Source organism: Amblyomma mixtum, chromosome 6 (genome assembly GCF_055824585.1).
Source record: "Amblyomma mixtum isolate Tamu chromosome 6, ASM5582458v1, whole genome shotgun sequence".
Lineage (NCBI taxonomy): Eukaryota > Metazoa > Arthropoda > Arachnida > Ixodida > Ixodidae > Amblyomma > Amblyomma mixtum.
The window spans coordinates 154,784,912-154,811,164 of NC_143017.1; the positions used below are offsets into that span (position 1 = coordinate 154,784,912).

The 26,253-nt window shown below is 47.7% G+C and overlaps 1 protein-coding gene across 1 annotated transcript in view; it reads right to left on the reverse strand.

The window, feature by feature from the left end:
* LOC149340871 (beta-mannosidase-like) overlaps nucleotides 1-26,253 on the reverse strand; it is a 64,125-nt gene that overhangs the window by 8,353 nt on the left and 29,519 nt on the right. Inside the window, exons 13-15 of the mRNA XM_089551196.1 lie at nucleotides 17,087-17,231; nucleotides 6,203-6,411; nucleotides 729-920 (exon numbers count right to left, since the gene is read on the reverse strand). Of these exons, the coding sequence (XP_089407322.1) occupies nucleotides 729-920; nucleotides 6,203-6,411; nucleotides 17,087-17,231 (546 nt within the window). The remainder of the gene's footprint in view (nucleotides 1-728; nucleotides 921-6,202; nucleotides 6,412-17,086; nucleotides 17,232-26,253) is intronic.

Here is a 26,253-nt window from a genome sequence, read left to right on the forward strand (position 1 = left end):
AAAAATATCCAGTAATAAGCAAGGAATTACATGCACAAACATATCCCACGCGAGGTACGTATATAATGTAATGACACATACGGGTGCCGCCCCGCCGCGGTGGCTGAGTGGTTACGGCGCTCGGTTGCTGACCCAAAAGACGCGGGTTCGATCCCGGCCGCGGCGGCTGAAATTCGATGAAGGCGAAATTCTAGAGGCCCGTGTGCTGTGCTATGTCAGTGCACGTTCAAGAACCCCAGGTGGTCGAAATTTCCGGAGCCTTTCACTACGGGGTCCATCATAGCCTGAGTTGCTATGATGGACCCAAACATACCGGTGCCAAGGAAAAAAAGTCACATAGAGGGCAAGGCAAGGCGAAAGCCAAAATGGCATCACATTAAGTTTTAGGCTTAAAGTATGCGTCACGATTTTTGAGCTGGTATGGTGTGGTAGGCATGGTTTGACGTCCCAAAGCGGCACACGCGCAATGAGAGACGCCGCACAGGAAGGCTCCAAATTGATATTGACAACGTGGGCCTCTTTAACATCCACTCGCATCGCATAGCAGATGGGAGTTCTTGCATACCACTTCCAGCGAAATACGGCTGCCGCGTCTCAGCAGCTTAAACCGTAGCCACTAAGTCACGGCGACGGGTATACTTTTTAAACTCATATGAGCTCAACTTAAGTTGCTGCCGATTGATTCATGCACTTTTAGGTAGGTCGTAGGGAAGAGAAAACTCACTTACCTTCACAGTGACTGAGGCGATATCTTTCGCAAAACGAGGCACCTGCAGCAGTAGGAAGTTGGTGGACAGCGTCTCGTTGTCGGTCTGGTTCAGCAGGGTGAAAGTGAAAAAACTGTTGTTGAGGTTGCAAGACGCCGACGCCAGAAGCTTGGAGATGTTGGCCACGTAGACAGGTTGGGCGTAGCTGGCCACCTAAGCAAGGAGGAGACGCAAGACGAGTTACAAGCCGCCAGTTAAAAACAGCAAATGAACGACAGGAAATGCTTGAGTGTCGCGTGAGGCCGTAAGTGGCAAGGACGCCAAACTGTTATCGCAATTTAGCGAAATCACGACTCCCGTACACCCCCGGCGCCAGCAGTGGCTCTTAATTAAACTGGGGAGCGGGGTCCTAGTAATACATGTCGAGAAATGGAGCGAACATTGATGTCTCTGCCTTGAAAAACAAAAAAAGTGTAGAGGAGAAGCACCTTTAGCTTTTCTTTTACCACCTCCGCACTCTTCGGTGCTTACCTTTTCTTTTCCCTTTTTTTTTTTTTTGTACGCGAGTGATCGCTCTAAAACGAGGCAGGACACGTTCATGACTCTCAAATGCGAAAATAATCTTCATGAACCTGTCATTCCAAAAGGACGAATTCGATTCGAAACATCGACATAACAAACTAGCGCACAAGCATTTAGACGTTTCATTAATTTTTGTGTTCCGTGGGTACAAAAACCATAGACCAAATTACATTGCGAAGTAAAAGGTTAGCAGCTCACCGGTCATAGAGCACGCGTCGACTAGAATAGTAACCCAACACCGTTGCCTACACTTGGCGAGGGGGGGATGAGTGCGCGTCTGCTCTCTCACTCTTTCCTCTCATATCTTACAACTCTCCTCTATCTGCAAGTGGCAGCGATTGTGGCTGAGCTGGAGCCAGTAGGCCCGTGCAGTTTCCTTTTCATCTTTCTTTCACTCACAACAACAACCTACACTTGGTACTAAATACTGCGTTTTATCCGGAAAGGCGGCCAACCTCGTCGCATTTTCGAGAAGGCGCTCTGTTTCGGCTAGGTGAAGAGTCAGCAGACTGCTTGTGCATCGCCGAATCCTTGTCGACAGCTGCGCCCACCGAAAAATTAATTTGCTCTCCACGTACACTCCACGCACGCTGTCCGCGAGCCATCCGCGTGCTGTCCGCGTGTCCGCGTGCTGTCCGCATGCTGTCCGTACGCTGCCTATTACGACGAACACAGCCATAGCGCACGAGAGTGAACAAAAAAATTAATGTCGTCACACCAGAAGTTTTAGCCAAGGTGCAACTAGCCACATATTCACAAATACTTGGGTCAACGACGCTCAAGCAGTGATCTTTGCCAAGCTCGGGGGCTCGGGGACAGAAGGAACGGAAAGGTGGATATAGGAAGCCGTACAGGGGGAATTCGAAAAAGAAAGAAAAACCCGCAAGAGACTTTGACTACTGTCAAAGTGAAATGTGGGTTTTTCTTGCTTTACAACAGCAAACTGGGTTGCTACGTCTGCGAACCTACAATGCTCGTTCCTTGTGACACATCCGAACAAGACTGGCGCAATGCTTGCTTCGCCACCATGCAATCGTGGAAACAAAAATTACTCTCGAAGAGAAATATGCAAAGGTCCTCCACTTCGCCTGCGACGCTGTACTGACAGAATTCAAAATCAAGAGCAAATGGTTTACACGGAAAATAATGTTCTCTTTTACAAGACAACTTTTGCATCAGTGCAACAAAACTGCCGAAGCTGAGTTCAGTGGACCAGCACAAGAGATGGATTTCACCCAACCACACGTAGATTTTGAAGGCACTTAAGATAGCAGAGGTGCACTCCTGTGGACAAACAAATGAACCCAACGACATAGGGATTAAGTTCCTGCGGTTATACAACAAACAAATGAACCCAACGCCATAGGGATTAAGTTCCTGCGGTTATACAAGCTACATAAAGCAGCGTCACGAAATGATGCAGCTGTTATAGTCAAATTCAACTTAAAAACTAAGCAGCAAATGCACCTAAAGGTAGGCCCTTCAGCAACTGGCGTCGATTTATTGCCATGAAGTTTGCGGTTAATCCTTCGTTAACCCCGAATCATGTTAGGTCAATTCCTTGAGCATGACAGGGGATTAGTGTGGACCACTGCACAGAAAGAGCAGCTTGAGAGTGAAACTCAGCAACATCGCGCGTATTAATCCTTAACAATGTACCTCTCATGAGCGTCATAAACGTGTCGAAAAAGTGTGGGTTGCTCAGAGATGGCGCCTCCTAACAAGTGGAAAAAACAGCTCTGGTGGAAAATTCGGCACAGCCTCTCAACCGGGAGGTGGGTCTAGTGAACAACAAACGCGGCTGGCATGCGGTGTAAGCATGAGCCTTACGCAACTAGGGAATAATACATGCCTCTTAAGCATGAACTCCCAACGACCAACACACCAATACAAAATACGCCTAGTCCATACGATGCACTGCGGTGTGTCACGCGTCGGTTTCGAGAGCTACCCGGGTAGACATGCTTTCACGAACTTCGTACAAAACTTTCCCCCTACTTCACTACAAAGAAGAAGAAAAAGAGGACGCACAGTGTGGCTGCAACGAAAATTTTCATTCCGCGAAATGTGGTCTTTCACTGTTAGCGTGAGAGACCGAACCTATTAGTGTTGCTTATGCTTCGCAACATAGCGGAGTAACAGGCGTCTGTGCTGCTGCTCTCTGCATTATTACTCGTAAGCGAAGACGTGCCGGCTTGGCGCAAATGCGTGGTCAACGGGCACCTGTGTACAGCAACGAGAATAGCCCGCCTGTGCTTTTCTTTTTTTGCGACCACGCGGAGCTTCCCTCGTTCTCCCGCTCGTACCCTGACCACTTCCCAAGTTTCCCGCTCCTGAGCTCATGAGAGGAATCAATTTAGTTTCACCTCTTTTTTTTTTTTTGCTTTTTCAAAAGTTTACAAAGAGCCGTGAACAATCTAGAATTTCTTTGGCGTGGAAATTGTGCTCTCCTCTTGGCGCGCCACTTTCCCAGCCATTTTGTTCGCCTAAAAAAGCTTGCGTGTTTATTGCACAGGTCATGGTTTCTGGACGAGCTTTTTTTTATCTTTTCAGTTTGAGAGGAAAAAGGTTATTTGCTCGGGAACATTTTAAAGTGCGCTGTAAACTTTACTCTATTTCCATTCCACTGGAAACCGTGCAAGCGCAGACCTTCTTTCATCAAAACTCGTTTCCGTGCCACCACCTCAAGCAAGCAACATTAGACCACGGAAGCTATTTTGTGGCTTTGCTGCTTTACGTTTGCGTAGGCAAAAAAAAAAGCGTGTCATGAAAGCGTGTTCGCTGTTGCAAGCATGAAAATCATGAGCAAGATACTGAGGCGACCTACGAGCTTAAATGGTCCAGCCAGCATGGCAACTAGGAAAGGGGGCGGACGCTTCGTCAGGCAACTTTTGTTTGCCTTTTTGTTCGCCTCCTCGGCAACCAAGTGTTGTTGAAATAAATCTGAAATCTGAAATCTGAACCCCGTAGCGTTGAATAGCACTTTAAACATCGCTTGCACGAGCATAAAAAAAATAACGTGCGCGTTGCCTTTTCCTACCATCAAAAAAATAAAAAGACGGTTTTGTGTGAGAGCTTAACGGTCCAAACAAAAAAAATCGGGAGCAAAACTCTTATCATCTGCACACCGTTCGCAATATTTTTGTTCATAGCATCGCACGGTATACAACTCGTTTATATAACAACCTATGAGATGAAGCAGTCACTGACCATAGTCGAAAAAGAAAAATATTTCGATATTCGTAAGGGTTTCTTGTTCACAGTGAGCAAAACAGGAGTAGTGGAGAATTTGTATGCGAACAATATGAAGTTAAGAAGAATACGACGTAAGGAAAAACAACACGCTGTTTAGTTTTTTGCTTCCAAAATGTTAGAAACAGGCTACAGTGCGCCATACTCCGATGTTGTTCAGAAAACCTAGCTGTAATTGAAGACATTTATTCATCATTTTACCAGTTAAAAAATGAAGCGTATGTTTCACATTACCACGCGCAGTGCGCAATTCTCAATTCAATCTTTCAATGTAGCCGTTACAAGCACGTGGACCACACACAGTATTATTCACGCTCATTGGGCGCAATGCCTTTGAACGCAATGATTCTGCCTTTCTATATGTTAATTTATTGTGCACGTTTGGACTGCGACCTTACGATAAGCTCTGCGGACAGCTGGGGTTGCTGAACCACAGGTAAAATTGTGATAAGACGCTGTGCATTTGGTGCAAGACAGCACGCACCGCAAAAGTATTGCGTCCTGCTATCATAATTGCGCTTCGCGAAACATAAAGATGAACTCTTTGAGTGGCAATCATTGCTCGTTATAATTTACTATACGCCATTTAAGCTCTAGCGCCAACTGTGTTTTCGTGTGTACTCCACATGGAAGCTTTATGCCAGACGTTTGACTAAATTGCCCCATTTTTAGAGAAAAAATAAAAGGGCTGAAAAGGCCGAACATAGACAAAAAAAAGCGACGGGACAAGTTACCTTAACGTTTTATTCATAATAGAAGCAGAGCGGCTAAACACCTAAGAATTGAGAGGGCCGAAATCCGAACGATCTCAGCAAAACTTCCAAGCAGGCTTCAGGTTACGCCCATAACAATGGCTGGCAACACACACAGACATGTTTTGAAACAAAAGCCACATGCAGTAAATGCCCTCCGGTGTCTAATAACAGTGTTTCGTGAACAGAAACCCTTAGGAATGAAAACTATCGACGGACCTCAGAGAAACTTGGCGACCACCATGTTCAGCAACACACACCATTACTCGCGAAATAAATTATGTTTATGGCTTCTGCGTTTCCTCCCAGGCTAGACGCAGTGAAATTGAGGTTGGTCATGCACAATTCAGTGCTCTGAAACCTCGAGGCATTGCAGTTTTCGTACACCATGTTATTTTGTTTTCATCCACGAAATAAGGCAGTGGGCTCATAGTGAAACTTCTAAAATTTCCAGAGTAGGCGTGCCAAGACGCCTGCTCGCAGTTACTCTACATTTGCCGACGCCAGCCCCTTGAAGCCGACGATGACATTAAATCGCAACATATTAATGTGTAATGAGACAGAACCTCGACGAAGACTCTTCCAGGACTCATTCGACCCGGCATCTGACGACGTCGTAAAGTGGTGCAATTCCAGTAAAGTACGATCGTTGTGCTCTGCAGTGCCCCCCCTCCCTACTCCCCCCTCCCCGTTCTGCCCCCGACAATAAAGAAAACTTCTGAAGTCTGCATGCATTTTTCAGCCAATAACAGCGCCTCTTGAACCATGCGTCTTGCATGTGTGTGCGTACTTTTCAGCTGCAAATAGGAGCCAAGAAGCCAAACTTTGCAAAGTTAATTTTTTCACAAGAAAGAACATCCTTCGAGGCACCTTAATGACAACGTAGAGAGTAGGCACGTAGGTCCGTACCGTGAAGTTGTGCGACAATGAAGTTTTGGGCTCCAGAGAGGCGTAGTGGTAGAGCTTGACCTCCAGAAGCAGGTCGTAGGGCTGACCCCGGTAAAGGTCATCCAGAACGTAGACGATGAGGCGGCCATTTTCATCGTACGGTGAGACGAGCAGTGGCTCAAAGAAGCGCTTGGCGAAGTAGTGAAGCATCTTCCAGTTTCCATTGTAGTCTGCACAAAAAAAAACGAGCAAATAAAAACAAGCCTGTCTTACACTTCTGGAAGAAAAACAGACGGGCAGATGCCCAGGCAATCTGATGCGACGATGCTGCGTAAGCAGTGGTGATCTTGCTTAACGCTTTTACGATTAAAGCTTTTCTAAACGATGATTCTACTGGAGGGGAGCTGGCTTTTCGACTACGACTTAGGATTATATTTCGCCGTCAGGTATTCGTTCCGCTGTTGCGTGGGCTTCTACACCCTAAACACGAATACGACTATATGGGATTTAAAACGGAGTAAGCTCTCTCTAGCTTACTTCCTTTTATAAAAGGGAGGACGGCTTTTATAAAAGGGAGGGAGGCTTACGCCCTTTTTATTCCTTTCTGTTTAGAGGGATAGTTGGTGGAGGTAGGTTGGTTTGAGGTGGGTGGCGCTTTTGGAGGGTAGCGTTAAGTGGGTGGGTGGTGGATAACGCGTCTGGATGATGCAGGTGGACGGGATTGGGGTGGGAGGTGGATATAGCGTAACATTGGGTGGGTGGCCAGCCTCATAGGTAGGGGAGTGCGGTGGGGAGGCGGCTGGTGGGTGGCGTTTGTGAAAGGTGGAATCTGGCGCCAATAGGCTTCACCACCGACTTACTCCTGATTCCTTGAGGGGGATGGGGGCATTAGTATTGATTACGCAATAACAATGCGCACAGGGTTTTACTGTTCCATCTGCTGCTCACACGCACGGTACAATTGGCCGTAAATAAACATGGATGTGCCAATGCGCGAAGCTCGCCTCTGGAAAACTGTATAGATTTAACGATATTTGTGTGTCTTTAATATTATGGTAATAAAGTGGTCTCAGTAGAGAAAAAAAAAATGCGTTGTTTACAGCGCATTACACAGAGGGCGGGAAACATGGTGGCTAAAAACCTTGAATACAGGTCAGCTTGCTCTTGCTAGGCTCGCCCAGAGGAGTTGAAAAAAAAACGGCTTGAAATATAAGTTCCCTTCATTCAAACATGATACTTAAATTACAAAGAAAAAGTCAGTAACATAGAGCAGTTCCTTTTGAAATACAGCAGTCCTGCTCTAATAATGTGCATGCGCACGTTAATGGCCCCAGCGCCGGAGGTTGTTAAAACGAATCTGAATGTTCCTTTTAAATCGGACGTGCATTTTTCTACTCTGCACTTATCGAACACGCACAGCGAAATGCATACACGTAAACAAGGAATTCTTGTAGAACATTACAGAACGCAGAGAGAACAAATGCTGACTACGTACGGGAAAACATCATTTGCCCGCTCGGCGACATTTCCGCGAACACATAAAAAAAAATCAAACTGGCTTGAATGTATGCGTACAAGATGGAATAACAAGAAAAAATTCGGCTTGGGAGCAACGAGACATGAAATAAGTGGTATCACAGAACTTACACCTCTGTCATTCTTTGCTCGGAAACACCGTTATAGGTTACCAGGAAGATTTTTATGCTTGTGCAGAAATGTACAGTAGTCTCGTCACAAAAAACTTTTTTTCTTCTGCGAGCGTTGCTAAACTGCAAGTGTCGTCCCACACACATACGTGTTATCTATGGCGCCGACGACTGCGATCCTCAAAGGCCTGAATATTTTGTTTTCTTCTGTTCGGAGCTTTGAGCAAATGTCCAGGCACAACCTCAGCCTAGAGATATCTCGATTCTTTTAATACGATTTCTTTATACCCGGATGCCATCTAAAGGGAGGATTCAATAAAAGAAAAAGACTGTGGCATCGTAAAAAGGTTACTGGGGTTATAAAACCGCGAAACAGTCGTTCTCTCTCTTGTCCAGCTGGGCTGGGCGCCTGATCATGAAAATTTTAAAGAAAAAATGAAATGGTTTTTCAAAACGTGAGCATAAGCACGAAACTAAGTCCAAACAATGAAGAGATGACATACACCAGGTCAGATTGTTTCTTCCTAATAAACCGGCGTACAGATATGCAGCCTTATCATTTATGTTCCTGCTTTAACTTTTAGTTCCTCCAGGCGTTGAATATACAAATTTTGTTTGACGCAGTCTTCATGGTATTGTAAGCCAGGCGCCGGTTTTTCCTCTGACTCTATACGAAACGGCATCCCCTGATCAACACGAGGTAGAGTCACACGTCCTGCGTGCCTTTAGACCTTAGAGAAACTATTCAAGTGGATCCCGTCCCTTTGCGATTGAAACCCAGCCTAAACGTAGACAGGCGGAAAGAATGGATATGGACCTTTTTCCACGTAAAAACTTGAACAAGACAGACATCGTATATATCGATACTGCTAACGACGACTACGGCAAGAACGCAGTCGCTTCCATGCCTGACTCCCAACACCGCTCTCAAGTTCTCAGAGTATTTTAAGGCATGGAATACAGTCATGCTACTGCATAGAGTATCTAAGTGTACAAGGTGTGCCACAGGAGCTTCGCTGCATGACCTAGCGGCGACCATGGTGGCAGACGTTGCGGCCATTGGAAAAGCAGGTACAGACGTACACAGACTTGTCTAGGGCGCTCGAACGGAACGCCGGGGAATACATTAACGCCATTTACGAGTGGCCCCGGGCTCACAACCACACGTTACCATGCATGCACATTCGCATGGACAGAAGATTCCTTCGTCTGTCCTAGAAAGTTATATCGGGCCAGGCGTGAAGAGAGGAATGTCAAAAGCGCATGACGTAGCATGCCATTTGAATGCTCTAGACAAGTATGTCGTCGGCTGAACATCACACCAGTGCTTTAGCTTAATTCTCGTGCTATCTTTACTAATCTCGACTCGAAGCTTACGATCCCTTCCTAGCCTTTTAGGTTCCTTTGTTTTCACGCTCAGTAAACAGAATGCAGCTCAACTTTAAACGTAAGTTTACTATCCAAAGCTGCTGTTTCTCCAATGGCAGCTAGCTTCCTATATAATTGTGTGCGGCATCTGAGAGTACTTAACTTGACAGCAAACGAAAGGCAGGTTTGCTCAATGTTATTCTACACTCGAAAGAACTCAGACTCATCATCATCATCATCATCATCAGCCTGACTAGGCCCCATGTAGAGCAAAGGCCTCTCTCTAATTGTCTCTCCAATTAACCCTGTCCAACTGACCCAAGCCAAAGTCGATGTACAATGTTTTAGAGCGGGTTAGGGCTTTAAGGCAGCTTCGAGAATAATAAGTTTGCTGACTAGTCAACGCTGATGAATTTCGTCGCTGGTTGGGCGCCAAAATCTACGGCGTGCAGCTGGTGTGGTGTGACGCGGACTCCCAGCGTGATTTCCGCTCCAACGTTCGGGCTAGTACGGCTGCCCATCTTGTGTCGATTATCTATATGAACTACGCGCTACGTGACTTCGGCTTTTATGAATAATGCGTGCACGTCCGCTCCCAGTCTTCAAGTTTTGGAAAAGACTTCTGTCCCACAAGCCAACAGTCGTCAACCGACGCGTCCGAGCAAGAAAGTTGATTTCCTGACATTGAAAACTTGCAACAAAAGAAAACTGTGGCATTTCACCAGCCCACCAAAGGCACTACGACGGTGGCACGCAAAGCTTCCGTGACTTTAGGTACGAATCAATATGCACCACTGAAGGAAAACTGCGCTTCCTGCATAATTTAGGCTTTTTTTTTCTTGCTATCCGTCTGTGTCCTTCAGTGGGCGCCACTTTGACCACGGAGTGACTCGTGCTTGCCGTGCCTCACTCACTTTGCGCGCATGTTTTGCATGTGTCGATGATTGATGCTAGAAACCATTGGACTCGCAGCTTATTGAAGGCGACACGAAAAAACAGCACGCCACAAAACAGAACGCTTTAGAACAGCACACAAAAAGCGGCACAGCGATCAAACAGCACAGGGAAATGAGAGCATGGCGTGAAAACAGCACAGGGAAAAAACAGCACGCGTCAGGACAGCACAGCGAAATAACAGCATGATGGCAGAACTGCGCAGCGCAGTACGCTGCAGCGCTGCGCGAGGGGTGAACTATCATAGCCCTAAGCGTAAAGGGCAAAGCACAACCCATGACGACAGCGGCGTTGTTGGCATACGCTACCATTGTGGACAAAAGTATTTGTGAACGCGAACGAGTTCATGAACGCAGTTTTTTCATATATTCCAAGATATGACTATAACAATCAATAAATCCTCAGATCACCCGTCAACACGCTTACATTTTTGTTTGCTATTAACATTTCTGCGATCGTCAAAGGCATTTCCCGTTGGTTTTCTGGTGGCAGTGTTGACGTCTGCATGCGAGTGATGGAAAAACTTTACCAGAAAGATTTTGCTACACATCGAAACAATCGGAACAATGAACCATTACCTTCGCTATTTTCGTAAGAGCACCTTAGAACTTTCCAATATTCAGAATTTTCGTCCAAAAATGTTGTACATGTTAAGTTAGGTTGTACGACACAGGACTTAGGAACACGCCTTTTGCCGTATGTCATGTACACACTTTTCTTCAAATGGCTTTTCGTTTTTCAAACGCTTTAAGAACTGGTTGTCTAAAGTACAACAGCGCAACCTCACATTTAGGTATTGTCTATTGGCTTGAGCCCTATGGTAAATGCGTCAGCATCAGATTTCACTACGATTCCGTGTACTCGATGATAATTAAACGAACAATTGCGCTGCCGTCTCAAAAAAAAAAACAGTTCACCAAAATACACCCAGTCAGATTGGTTATAGAGTGAAAGGAAAGGAAAAAAATAAAAGTAGCCGTTTGTCCGGGACATTTTCAGTGCTTAGTTGCCCAGATTCTGCTAGCATAATACATAATATACTATATCACAAAAACCAAGCAAGCCAGGACTGCATAACCACTAGTTATGCCATACGCACTCTTCAAGTAACGGTGCACCATACTGCGTTGCATTGTTTTTTGTCATCGTGCTGTTTATTCCTCGCGCTGTTTTAGGGTTGTGCTGTTTTTTCCGCCACGCTGTTTTTACGCACGAAAGCGACGTCCGCGATCAATAGGGCAGAGCGTAGCTTTAGTCGATTACGAAGAGTGGCTTGAATTTTTCACGCACTTTAAGCACTCGCTTTGAGGCTGCCTGAATAAATCAAGGTGTCCCAACTCTAAACCTGAGCTAGCGCATGTTTCAACAGAAGCCGAGACAAATTTGGCCGCATGCAGACAGGGCTCATTACTGAATAGCTTATTTTTTCTTTAAACTGCAGAGCCCGCAAACACACCCACCTGAAGCAACGATTTAAACTTCTACTGCTATTTATTTGCAATTACGGAATTATTCTGGCTGTATTAGCTGGGTAGCTACGCGTTCAGCTGGAGAGAACAAATGCAAAGGTTTGGCACTGGCCGCAACGATCGCATTTTGATGGATGGGAAATGCAAAAGCTTCCGTGCACTGTGATATTAGTGCAAGTTAAATAATCCTAGGAGGCTGAAACGGATCTGTAGCTTTTAATTACAGTGGGCTTTACCTAAAGCCTTACTCAGTCGCTCTGGTTTTAAAAGTTTCTTTAGGAAAGTAAATTTTCACAGGTTCTTCTTCTTCGTCGCACCAGGGGTGCCCCCGCCAGAGACTGTTGGTTTCAACTCGAAGACTGAAGCTTGATCTCTGCACCAGCGGTGCCCCGTCAGAGACGGTCTCAAGATGTGTTGACACGCAGGGATAAAGAAAGGCAATAACTGAGGTTTATGTACAGATATTTACAGCGTACAGAAGTTTAGACACTCGAGACAAATTAAACGGCAAAAGACAAACAACAAAAAGGTGGATCTGGCTAATACTAGGGGAGGCCCCTGCTCGGCGTTGCCGAAGATGCGTTGCATCTGACCTTAGCGCAGAACCCCGCTTCCAGCTCCGGGGCCCGGTTTTAAAGCCCTAAAGGCCCGGCCCACATTTCGTAGCTTCCAATCATATTGTGCTCTCAACATGATTGGTTCTTCAAGAGCCTGGCCAGCCCTCCAGCTGCCGTAAAGTAGAGCTCTCTCTCCACCACAAAATAAAAACAAACACAAATAGACATCCGTGCCAGCACGTGCGCGAATCAGTACCGCGGGTGGGGGGACACCCGTATACCTGCCGGCGCGTTCGCGAGCGGCCGCGTTCCAAGAAAGGAGAGGCTTCGCTTTGAGCACCCCCAGCCGCGTTCCGATGACCCCCGCGAACGCTACCGAACCCTTACACGCCCTTCCCAAGATTCTACAAAGGGCTCAAATGCCACTTTTAGAATTATAACAAAGGGATCGGTACGGGTCACAAAACCACCCTGTGGGTGACATACCGCAGCTACACAAACACTGGCACGAACAAAACCAAAAACAAAAAAAATGCACACGGGCACCAACACAACATCACGCAAAATGCACACTTAAATACACACAGTGGCATGCCTGCCGTGCGCCGTAACACAGCGTCCAAGTTGGTGCGTTGCACCCAGTTCGCCTGCATGCACGTCGTCGTCCTGCTCGCGAATGAGCACACAGACACAGACACTCGCGACTGGAGCGTTCACAGCACTCGCCCAATGCCCACGTGAGCCTCCTTAGTCGCACCGAGCGTCCCTGTGTACATTCGAGCCACCACGTGTTGTCAGTAACACAATTAACGCCTAAACGGTAACTCACTCATTAGGCTGGCGCCACAACGGGGCGCGAACTGAAAAGATGGTGCCCTCCAGGATCAAAAACGTCCCGGGTTTTGATGGGTCCAAACCCCTCACTACACGACGCACCTGAGGGCCCGCTCTCTCTGGCGCGCCGGTACGAACCGCGTGCTGCGTAAGGAACATCTCTCTTGCCGAGTTCAGCTGTAACAGTGCGGCCGGCTTTGCTGAACATAATTTGGCGTACTGCAGCACGGAACGTACTGTTCCACGCGCCGACATTCACTGTGAAGGCTATGCGCCTGTCCCCTGGTACTTTGGAGCGTTTGGAGCTATTTGCACCGTTCCTGCACGGGCAAACATTTAAATCGCCGCTCCCTGCTTGATAGACGCTGGCCGGCTTCGTGGCATCGTCTGCTGCACGAGCTGACTCGCCGTCGCTTGACCCGAGCTTGCCTTGCGGCAAGTCGCCACTCATTTCCGGGTACTCAAATGACCTGGCCAGACACACATCGGGTGCGTTCCACAACTGTGTGGCGCTCTGCCCGGTCGGCCCAGCAAGCCCGCCTCCGTTCCCTGGCTCGCATGGAACGCTCTTTCCATCAATGACGCTACGGGGCCCTTCATGCCCTATGACCGACACAGTGTGCGGTTCCAGCAACGCTAGACTTTCTCCTGTCACTAGGTCCGCGATCTGACATCTGTCGTCGCTGGCCGTTCCCTGCTGAGCTAAATGCTCTTTTCCGCAGCTTGCTTGAGACTGCGTTTTTGGAATTGTGAGACTCACTTCCAACAATCCTGAGCACGCGTCCGCGTCCCTGGTGTCATTTGGGATTGAGCTAACCTGGGCGGCCGTGTCGTCGGCGTGCGCGTTCACCGCCTCTGATACCGCGACGCTGCGTTCCGTCAGGCTGCTTTCTTGAACTGCGACTCCAGCTTCGCAGAAATCTGGCTCACCCTTTACCTCTGCCCGGCTGTCCGCTTGACCTGCGCCCGGCAGGCATATGCCGTTGCTTTCCCGCACTGGCGACCTCTCTGCTCGTGACTCGGAGCAGTTCTCCCTGGTTAGTTGGCTAGCTCTCCTAGACTCCTTGATCTTAGAAATCTCGAGCTCTACCTGCTGGCGTCTGGCTTCGATTACCTTCAAGACATGTTTAACTTCCTGAGGTTCTTCCTCACGAAGCAGCGCCTTTCCGCCATTCACTTTCGCGAGTTGAGCCTGAAGGTCCGCTAAGCGCGCCTTCGCTAACTCAACCTGGTACCTCACATCGAGTGAGGGCCGGCTTGGATAGCTTTCCATACCGCCTTCCGTACCCCTCAGCTGTCCTACCGGCTCGAACACAGGGACGTGAACAATGCGACCAAGGAAACTCACGGTTTCGATGCGTCGATCCGCATTGCCAGCTGCTTAGCGTCGGAGCCCACCGCCACTTTCCTCGGACGCTGCGATGAGCTGTCGCACGCCGCTGGTCCGCCGCCGGTGATCGTCGAGTTCCCGACGCGCTGCTTCCTTGACCGGACGCAGTCCCGCGTCGCTGGACTACTGCCGTGGTCCTTGCGTCCTTGCCGCCGTGTCTCCGCAGGTCCGTTCACGAACGCTGACCTGTCGCCTTGTCGTCACCTTTCTCCCTGCCTTGTCTTCTTCCTGCGCCGTCTTCCGATGGCCGCAGGATCCTGTCGACTGCGCCAGTCAAGTTTCACACAGGTTCTTTGTCTTCCTCGCACCAGGGGTGCCCCCGCCAGAGACTGTTGGTTTCAACTCGAAGACTGAAGCTTGATCTCTGCACCAGCGGTGCCCCGTCAGAGACGGTCTCAAGATGTGTTGACACGCAGGGATAAAGAAAGGCAATAACTGAGGTTTATGTACAGATATTTACAGCGTACAGAAGTTTAGACACTCGAGACAAATTAAACGGCAAAAGACAAACAACAAAAAGGTGGATCTGGCTAATACTAGGGGAGGCCCCTGCTCGGCGTTGCCGAAGATGCGTTGCATCTGACCTTAGCGCAGAACCCCGCTTCCAGCTCCGGGGCCCGGTTTTAAAGCCCTAAAGGCCCGGCCCACATTTCGTAGCTTCCAATCATATTGTGCTCTCAACATGATTGGTTCTTCAAGAGCCTGGCCAGCCCTCCAGCTGCCGTAAAGTAGAGCTCTCTCTCCACCACAAAATAAAAACAAACACAAATAGACATCCGTGCCAGCACGTGCGCGAATCAGTACCGCGGGTGGGGGGACACCCGTATACCTGCCGGCGCGTTCGCGAGCGGCCGCGTTCCAAGAAAGGAGAGGCTTCGCTTTGAGCACCCCCAGCCGCGTTCCGATGACCCCCGCGAACGCTACCGAACCCTTACAAGGAACCTACGAATTTTTCTGTCGATGTGTATTTATGAATGTAGAGATGACATCAATTATTTGGCTCTGGCCATCAAGAAAGAAAAATGGGCAACGATATGAAGAGATTTCGTTGCAGCGGCATAGAAAATAGTGCTTGAGTTGACAGGGAGCTTTCTCCGCGATGTAATTCAACATGTAAAATCGAATTAACTAGGACAAGCGGCTAAAACACGCTGCTATCAGTTAATAGCATAGCAATATTAAGTTAATATTTAAAATTTGGAAGTCTTGCCAATGAAAGTTAAGCTATTGACTTTTAACGCAGCGTATTATTGCTAAGTTCATTGCTGCCATTAGGTGTTTGAAGCTGGGCTTTGTCATACTACTACACAAAACACTCTAGAAGAAACTAAGAAAACATGTCCACAGTGCCCCATAATCACTGTTTAATTCCCGTGTCCAAAAAATGGCGCAATAAAGACACATCATTTGTATCAGCAACGCTTCGGTTCGAGCTATAAAACTGAATAAGTGTGAATACAAATTTGTAGCAGCATTTCACGAATCTATAAAAGCAAATAACTACACAGCCTATGCTCAGCACTTAGAACTGGAAAAACTATACAAGCTGGAGTAGTTTTTGTGGACTAATATTCAAATCCTAATTACCAGTGCTAATTAATTTTTGCAGTGCGATAGATTAATGTGATGTAGAACGTCAACACGGATCAAACGCTAATTTGTAGCGATGCCGTCTTTTTTTCGAAAACTCTGCACTAAGCGCTTCTTTTTTTCTCGGCCTGTTGGGTTCTGCATTTAAATTTGAATTCGTTGAATCCAAATGGTAAAGGGGTTCCTGCGAATTTCACTTCTTTCTAAAAGCCCGGAAAGTCGTGAGTTTCGGGTTCTATTGTGTTTCTTGGGTGCAAAATGCTTGCGCGAAATGTCTTACATCGTATATAGCTGAGTTTGCGTGGGCCTATAGTCGTATACAACTTTGCTTTACAGTGATGCTCCACGCATATTTAGAACAGCCACAACAGATGACAAAAAGAAGCCCGCGGTGAAGGATTTTTTGCTACCAGAACAAAAAGCTAATCATAAGACTTATAAGCTCAAGAATTTTTAGGCTTTTAGCTCGTTTTATATAGTGAAACTTTAAAAGATGATTTCTTTTACTGTTGCAACTGATCACCAGAGTAATAGACAACGCCGTGTACCATGACCAATTGTTACTAATTGCAGCATGTCAAACATTTTCGGACAAAGAATTTCAATATTAGAAAATTTTAAAGTACTGTTATGAAAATACTGAAGGTAATGGTCTATTCTTTCGATGTTTAGCGAAATCTTTTATTTTGAAGTTTTTTCATAGAATAACCAATTGGGAAAGCTTTTCGATAGCAAAAACGTTAATAGCAAAAAAATGTAAGTCTGCCGATGGGAGGTCTACGGCTATGTTGATTGGCATAGTGCAATCTTAAAATATAAGAAAAATGCCGTTGATAAACCCTCTCTCGTTCAAACATGTTTTTGACCGGAATTGCATAATATCATATGATTTAAACTGTATGCCACTATAGTGTATTTTTTCCTACGCGAAGTAAGCAGGTTGTCAGGCTTCTCTGCTGTTTACTTCCTTAAATATTTTCAGCTCAAAAGTAATGCTACTATTCTGGACTGTATATTGTCGGGATAACTGAAGTCTTCGCACTGCATACTTTCATAGCCGAAACGCGCTACACCTTTCGGCACTCAGTAGCACTCACCGATAGAGGACCACGAAGGTGCCTGCCAGACGTCGTTGAGGTGCCAGTAGATGGCGCCCATGGTCAAGCCCTGAGAGCGGTGAACTACAAGCCGCTGCCGACGGTAGTGCTCGGCTTGGGTCTTCACGCCCATCGCCTGGTATATCTGCGAGACGGGTTCCAGTAGGATTCGTTTGGTATCACTGACTGCAAGCGCTCAAGGCCAACAGTTCTGGCACCGGAATTCAACACGAAGCGAACAGCCTGCATTATAAACTCGGCATTTCGTAGTTCCGTTTCGTATCAGCGCTGTCTGCTTCCGCATTGCTCAACCAATTTGAATAACATGATCCATTTATTAATGCATGTGTACAAGGGCATGCACCACATAATGCAAGCTTTTACAGATTTCTGTTATAGTTGAAGAAAGTACGCTTCTACTTCACTGTAGAGAGCTCCTATTTCTCATGCGAAGAAAACGTGCACGCCTGAATGATAAAGAATGTGTCTAAACTGAAACGCGTCATAAGGAAGTTGCCGTATTCGGCAAGGAAGGAAACAGCGGGTAAGCTTCTTTGCTTCTGTTCATGAGTAAAGTTCATGAGTTCTGTTCACGAACAAACGTCACTATGACATGCAGGCATATAAAGGAAATGTATTACGCTGAAAAGAAATTTCTGGTGAACAGTCGGTAATCCAGCCCCTGACCCTCAAGTTGGGACTCAGACATGCTAGGCGTAGACCACGCAGGCACTTCCGTACAGTTTGGTTAAAGCGGGGCTTTCTTCATGTGTGTGTCGTGCTGTCTTTCACGTAATATAGGAACAGTGTCCCTGTCTACGTAGGCAAGATGAGCCGCTGCTCAGACCCATTAATGCTCTCGCGTCACACCGTTTAAAGCGCAGCTTAAGTGTTCCCCAAATGTTTGCTCCACAATCGTGGATTAGATAAAATTTTATCGTATCTGCCAAAAAGAAATACACACTTTTTTTTTTAAAATTGACTTGCATGAAAAAGGACGCTTTTATTCCTGACTTGCGGTCTATTTTTTTCACGCAAGCGAGAAAGCTTCGTAGCTGTAGCCCTTAAGTGAATCCGAACCTCAATGTCCCAGCGCAAAACTGCCACGCTAAAGCATGACGTATTTTCTTCATGGTAATGTCGAGCCCCCCTTCCCCTGCACATCGGCACCGCCAGGAATTTTTTCATTTCTATTCCTGCCTACTTCCAGTCCTCGCTTCGCCCTACTGCCACTTTCAGCCGAATAGTTAAATACAACGTCAGCAAAAAATCTCCACGGTGCGTCATATCTTGCGTGCTGCGCACATGACCAGCCAATGGAGGCAAAGCAAGCAGCAAGGAATTCTACCTGAAAAAGGCGGAAGTTCGCCTCCACAAATAAGCATGTCGCTCCGTCATGCGTTCTGCGAATAAACGGAGAGGATTCTACCAAGGAGCGTCGTACCTTGAACTCGTGACCTCATTTGGTTCTCGTCACCAAGAGGACACTGTACTGCGCGAAATTGCCATTTTGTTTCCCAGACACGCACGACAACGCACACACCCCACGAAACGTGCTACGTATTGTGGAAGCTAGCATTAAGCTGCAAAGGGCGAACTAATAATAAAAAAGCTAGCCACTGCATGTTTTGTGGCCGCCAGCGCATTCGCACAGGGGCCCCACCCTATCCGGAGTGGAGACAGCGCTTCATATGAATTGACTTAATGCGCCTGCAGGCTGCATGCTACATTTGACTTTTTCACGGCATTTTGTTTATCGCTGGACATTGAGTCTTTGTTTATACCTGATTTTTCGCTTGCCAGGTCTTTCTTTACTTTTTATTATTTTGTTGTTGTTTTTTGCCCAAACTTTACGTGCCTGCCTCGCACGAGCTGGAAGAGCTGTTTTGGCGACGGTCACCTGGCCGCAGCAAGGTTGCAGTAATGTGTGCGAATACATTTTCATCGAACGAATGCGCCTCTACATGAGCTCAAGGTTTTGTCGTACCACAGAAAATTTAAGAAAAAAATCAAGGTCGCACGTGTACAACAACGGAAGTATAAGCTGCGTGTTAAAGAAATGCAAGATGAAACGATAGAGGGACAGATGTCGCCAATGCAGGCCCGGTGGTCGGAATCGAACCGAACAAGCCACACGACATGTACCTACGCGATATAAATCAGCTGGCATAAACAATTCAGCCGGTTCGATATTCAAAAAAGCGCCGTAGCGCATCGTTTCTGTGCCTCCACCCAGCGCCCCGCTCATCAAATAAAGGTCCCTACTCCACCTGTTGACTTCATATATGCAAGTTCCAGGCTGCGCCAGCATTACGGCTACTACGTTCTGCTGCTGAACTTGAAACTAGGCGAGCGTTTTACGGGACAACGTCTGGTCAAAGTGAGTCATATTGCTAAAAAAAAAAAACAGTGTTCTGAAGAAGGGTTCCGTATGGAAAATGAAACGTCAATAGTTTTGCTTGGCTTTTGTTAGTGATCTATTTAGCGGCGAACGTTAAAATGTAGATCCGGTTTTCGGCCTAATGAGGGCGGTAGTGAAGGTTATGTTGACAGAGTTGTTTAATCACTCGAGTTAAACTACCAGTCGAAACCTCGGTATGTTGAGTTCGCTATTGGAGGCTTCGTTGGAGACTGTTGGAGGCTTCGTGCAAGTTTCCTACGTTTTGAGCCATCCTGAGCAGTTGGTTTCATTGTTTGCTAGTGACTCGACAGTCAGCAAACCTCGAAGGTTGTGGCCACTCGGTATGTTATATTGTGATTCATTGGGAAAGTCAGAAGTTCTGAAACAGGGGTGATCATAGAGTTTTGGTTAACCGCATCGTCGACTACACTTGAAGAGGTGGCGCGTATGGTTCGTCTCCGAAATAAGTGCTGGGGAATTAAAGCGTTAGCTTAGTGCACCGAATGACCACGAAGGACGAAGATGGGGGCGGAGACGAGGGCCGAAAAGCTGATAAACGTGAAGTATCTACATGATAATATCTATTTTTCTTTGTAAGATGAGCGCGCTGCGGCGGACGAAAAGCGTCGGTAATGAAGAAGACAAAGCGGACCGTAACATTTCAAGGGATAATTGATTTCCGCAGCGAGAAAGCAGCAAAGGTCACTTTTAGACCGATCGTCACGACACCCACGCGAGCTCACCCGCCGGGCAAAGTTACCAAGGCCAGTAACGTGGCCGAATTGTGCGCAAAACTTGAAGCTTTGCTTCACACGCCCATCATTTCATCGCTAATCATGCTCTTCGCATCGGAAGAGATTTTCAGTACTCAGTAACTTCTTTGTGTTCTTTCAACGCGCTTGCATTAAAGCGGAGGCTCGGTGTAATCCCCGGGTTCACAACAAAATTTCTCATTGGTGGACGACGATGTGACATCACAACCACATGACGTAACGCGGGTAATGCAAGCACCTCACGACGATCACAAAGCGCAGCAGTGATGACGTCACTACACAATGCCCCATCGGTCTACTGGGTTGTGACGTCATTCCGTCACCATTACGTAGGGCCTCTAAAGAAAGAAAAGCTATTGCATCGGAAAGGAAAATGGTTGAGCCGGCATTCGAACCTCTGTACCCTCTGTACGCGAGCCGGGTGTGCTACCCCTCGGCCACTGTGTAACGTTCGCTCAGTGCGATAGTTTAGGGGCATTATGCGACCACCTCATACCGCGTAGTCAACAACGCTAGGGTATTACACTCTTAAGGCTACTTAAGCATCCCCAGGATTTATTTGTTTCCTACACTTGAATTAATTAAAAGTAAAAAATAAATGTAGGCTAAAGTGAGTGTGACGTACGTACAATTAGATCATGTGGGGCTAATGTAGCACTCAATATCGCCTGCATGCATGCAAGAGGTCATTAAAGGGCGAAAAAAACAAACAAACAATAACAATTCCTGTAGCTTGGAAAGAAGTGTGTGCACTAAAATTGGAGCACTCTTCCCCTTTTTAGACGTTCAGGTGGCAAAAAAAAAATGAAACTCTGAAGTGTTGTTTTGTTCCCTGTAAAAGCTTGAAGAAAAGCACCGACCAGGTTCATAAGCACAGCTGCTGAACTGGTAGTCATTGTGTCGTTGCACATTTACCTGTCAGACTGTCAGTGGCGGTACGATACAGTATTTTATCCTGGTTCCATTCGTCCGAGATGTAAGAATCACACATGCACTGTAGATAGAGTACATTGGAGAAATTTCTGTTCTTGCATTAATACACACAAAACACACATTACGTACGGGCTCATCTGGTTCCTTTGTGCTTAGGAGCCACGATATTGTTGTTACTGCACATCTTTTTAACAAATGAGCGGGTACTCAGCGAATGACGGCTGTAGATATCTGCGATTGCGACTTTTTACGTCTACTCTAGGAGAAATGATCGATGTGGAAAAACAAGTCTTGCTAGCCCACTAATAAGCGTTCTGTTTGTCTGGCGGTGACCTTCTGGCTTTCTAATCACAAGAACAGCACACAAAAATCAATGTTTTTTTATCAAACGATGCATCAAGAGTACTACGGCCTTGCCCTCGTCTGAAAAGTCCCAATCAATGCACTTCGACTTGTTTGCTCTGCTGCTGCACGATTTATTAAAACTGAAAAGCGCTTACTTCCAAATGACTAACAGGACTTTTTACATCAAACATGCATGTAGTTGACCCCCCCACACACACTTGCATGTGTGATGTTTAAAGCAGTGAGCAGTGTGGTAGTGAATAGTGCCGAATTACTGGAAAAATAGATTACGCTGCGCGGCTCATGATGCATAATAGTCATGCCTTAATGAATAACCTCGGTAAAATTTCTGCTGTACTGAGAACAAAAAGCATCCGAATCGAATGAACGTGCAAGCAGTCAAGTAAACGGGTAAATAAGTTTGGTTTGGTTTATTAGGGTTTAACGTCCCGAAGCGACTCAGGCTATGAGGGACGCCGTAGTGAAGGGCTCCGGAAATTTCGACCACCTGGGGTTCTTTAACGTGCACTGACATCGCACAGTACATGGGCCTCTAGAATTTCGCCTTCATCGAAATTCAGCCGCCGCAGCCGGCATCGAACCCGCGTCTTTCGGGTCAGAAGCCGAGCGCCGTAACCACTGAGCCACCGCGGCGGGGCGGGTAAATAAGTAAACTAGACAAAAAATCTCTGCCTCTCCCGTAACCGAGAGTAGAGTAAGCATGAAATGTTTACGGGCCTAATGTCATCTCGGTGGACACCCGAACCGCACCGTACAGGAAGGGAGGAACGCCACCACCCGTTCAGCGCGATGCCTAGCCATTTGAACGCAAGGTTTTTTGAGGAAAGGAAATGGCGCAGTAATTCTCTGCCATCTCGGTGGACACCCGAACCGCACCGTAATGGAAGGGAGGAAAGCCACCACCCGCTCGGCGCGATGCCTTGCCTTTTGAACGCAGCGCTTCTCCCCCGGGCCCCTGTGCGCCTGCGCGGCTTTGCTTCGATGCGCGAAGCCCCTAAGAGATCACGTGTGACAACGAAGTGTATCGTGGCATTTATGTGCTTTTTGCACGCGTTATGAGAAATCGGAAATTATAATTCCGTGCATTATCAAACGCACAGTGACTGATATCTTGATAAACATTGAGAAGGCACTGGCAGCAGTTATTTTTTGTGACTCCTTTGGAGACGAACCGGCGCTTGCATGCCGGTCGCGTAGGAGGGCTTACAGAGTCTCGTTAAATCTCGTTAAGTCTCGTACGGTGACCGGATGTTCTCGTTTCAGAGACCGGATGACTGGAATTCAGTGCCCGGATGACTGGAATTCAGTGCCCGGATGACTGGATTTCAGTGCCCGGATGAGTGGATTTCAGTGCCCGGATGAGTAGATTTCAGTGCCCGGATGATGGCTCTCGGTCTCGGCGTGACGTCACCACACTGCCGACAACGGGGGCTAAAAGCATTTCATGCTTAAAAAATCTCTGCCTCTCCCGTAAACGAGAGTACAGTAAGCATGAAATGTTCACGGGCCTAATGTCATCTCGGTGGACACCCGAACCGCACCGTACAGGAAGGGAGGAACGCCACCACCCGTTCAGCGCGATGCCTTGCCATTTGAACGCAAGGTTTTTTGAGGAAAGGAAATGGCGCAGTAATTCTCTGCCATCTCGGTGGACACCCGAACCGCACCGTAAAGGAAGGGAGGAACGCCACCACCCGTTCGGCGCGATGCCTTGCCCTTTGAACGCAGCGCCTCTCCCCCGGGCCCCTGTGCGCCTGCGCGGCTTTGCTTCGATGCGCGAAGCCCCTAAGATCACGTATGTCAACGAAGTGTAACGTGGCATTTATGTGCTTTTTGCACGCGTTATTAGAAATCGGAAATTATAATTCCGTGCATTATCAAACCCACAGCTCCACTGATATCTTGATAAACATTGAGAAGGCACTGGCAGCAGTTATTTTTTGTCTCGTTTGGAGACCAACCGGCGCTTGCATGCCGGTCGCGTAGGAGGGCTTACAGAGTCTCGTTAATTCTCGTTAAGTCTCGTACGGTGCCCGGATGTTCTCGTTTCAGAGCCCGGATGACTGGAATTCAGTGCCCGGATGAGTGGATTTCAGTGCCCGGATGACTGGAATTCAGTGCCCGGATGACTGGAATTCAGTGCCCGGATGAGTGGATTTCAATGCCCGGATGAGTGGATTTCAATGCCCGGATGAGTGGATTTCAATGCCCGGATGAGTGGATTTCAATGCCCGGATGAGTGGATCTCGGTCTCGGCGTGACGTCACCACACTGCCGACAACGGAGGCTAAAAGCATTTCATGCTTAAAAAAACTACGAAGCTACGTGGCCAGAAAGGTTGATTGGTGACGATGAGGCCTTCTTCTGTCTAGTACACCTGTCTAGTTCGGCGTCAGCACGCTCAGACCATCGCACGTTTTTAAGCATGAAATGCTTTTAGCCCCCCGTTGTCGGCAGTGTGGTGACGTCACGCCGAGACCTAGAGCCATCATCCGGGCACTGAAATCCACTCATCCGGGCACTGAAATCCACTCATCCGGGCACTGAATTCCCGTCATCCGGGCACTGAATTCCCGTCATCCGGGCACTGAAATCCACTCATCCGGGCACTGAAATCCACTCATCCGGGCACTGAATTCCAGTCATCCGGGCTCTGAAACGAGAACATCCGGGCACCGTACGAGACTTAACGAGATTTAACGAGACTCTCTAAGCCCTCCTACGCGACCGGCATGCAAGCACCGGTTGGTCTCCAAACGAGACAAAAAATAACTGCTGCCAGTGCCTTCTCAATGTTTATCAAGATATCAGTGGAGCTGTGGGTTTGATAATGCACGGAATTATAATTTCCGATTTCGAATAAGGCGTGCAAAAAGCACATAAATGCCACGTTACACTTCGTTGTCATACGTGATCCGGGGGAGAAGCGCTGCGTTCAAAGACGCGGGTTCGATCCCGGTCGCGGCGGCTGAATTTCTTTGGAGGAGAAATTCTAGAGGCCCGTGTGCTGTGCGATGACAGTGCACGTTAAAGAACCCCAGGTGGTCGAAATTTCCGGAGCCCTCCACTACGGCGTCTCTCATAGCCTTAGTCGCTTTGGGACGTTAAACCCCATAAACCAAACCAAACCAAAGGGCAAGGCATCGCGCCGAACGGGTGGTGGCGTTCCTCCCTTCCTTTACGGTGCGGTTCGGGTGTCCACCGAGATGACATTAGGCCCGTAAACATTTCATGCTTACTCTACTCTCGTTTACGGGAGAGGCAGAGATTTAAAGCATGAAATGCTTTTAGCCCCCGTTGTCGGCAGTGTGGTGACGTCACGCCGAGACCGAGAGCCATCATCCGGGTACTGAAATCCACTTATCCGGGCACTGAAATCCACTCATCCGGGCACTGAATTCCAGTCATCCGGGCTCTAAAACGAGAACATCCGGGCACCGTACGAGACTTAACGAGATTTAACGAGACTCTCTAAGCCCTCCTACGCGACCGGCATGCAAGCGCCGGTTGGTCTCCAAGCGAGACAAAAAATAACTGCTGCCATTGCCTTCTCAATGTTTATCAAGATATCACTGGAGCTGTGGGTTTGATAATGCACGGAATTATAATTTCCGATTTCTAATAACACGTGCAAAAAGCACATAAATGCCATGTTACACTTCGTTGTCATACGTGATCCGGGGGAGAAGCGCTGCGTTCAAAGGGCAAGGCATCGCGCCGAACGGGTGGTGGCGTTCCTCCCTTCCTTTACGGTGCGGTTCGGGTGTCCACCGAGATGGCAGAGAATTACTGCGCCATTTCCTTTCCTCAAAAAACCTTGCGTTCAAATGGCAAGGCATCGCGCTGAACGGGTGGTGGCGTTCCTCCCTTCCTGTACGGTGCGGTTCGGGTGTCCACCGAGATGACATTAGGCCCGTAAACATTTCATGCTTATTCTACTCTCGGTTACGGGAGAGGCAGAGATTTTTTTTAAGCATGAAATGCTTTTAGCTCCCGTTGTCGGCAGTGTGGTGACGTCACGCCGAGACCGAGAGCCATCATCCGGGCACTGAAATACACTCATCCGGGCACTGAAATCCAGTCATCCGGGCACTGAAATCCAGTCATCCGAGCACTGAAATCCAGTCATCCGGGCACTGAAATCCACTCATCCGGGCACTGAATTCCGACGTCATCCGGGCACTGAAATCCACTCATCCGGGCACTGAATTCCAGTCATCCGGGCTCTGCAACGAGAACATCCGGGCACCGTACGAGACTTAACGAGATTTTACGACTCTCTCTAAGCCCTCCTACGCGACCGGCATGCAAGCGCCGGTTGGTCTCCAAATGAGACAAAAAATAACTGCTGCCAGTGCCTTCTCAATGTTTATCAAGATATCAGTGAAGCTGTGGGTTTGATAATGCACGGAATTATAATTTCCGATTTCTAATAACGCGTGCAAAAAGCACATAAATGCCACGTTACACTTCGTTGTCATACGTGATCCGGGGGAGAAGCGCTGCGTTCAAAGGGCAAGGCATCGCGCCGAACGGGTGGTGGCGTTCCTCCCTTCCTTTACGGTGCGGTTCGGGTGTCCACCGAGATGGCAGAGAATTACTGCGCCATTTCCTTTCCTCAAAAAACCTTGCGTTCAAATGGCAAGGCATCGCGCTGAACGGGTGGTGGCGCTCCTCCCTTCCTGTACGGTGCG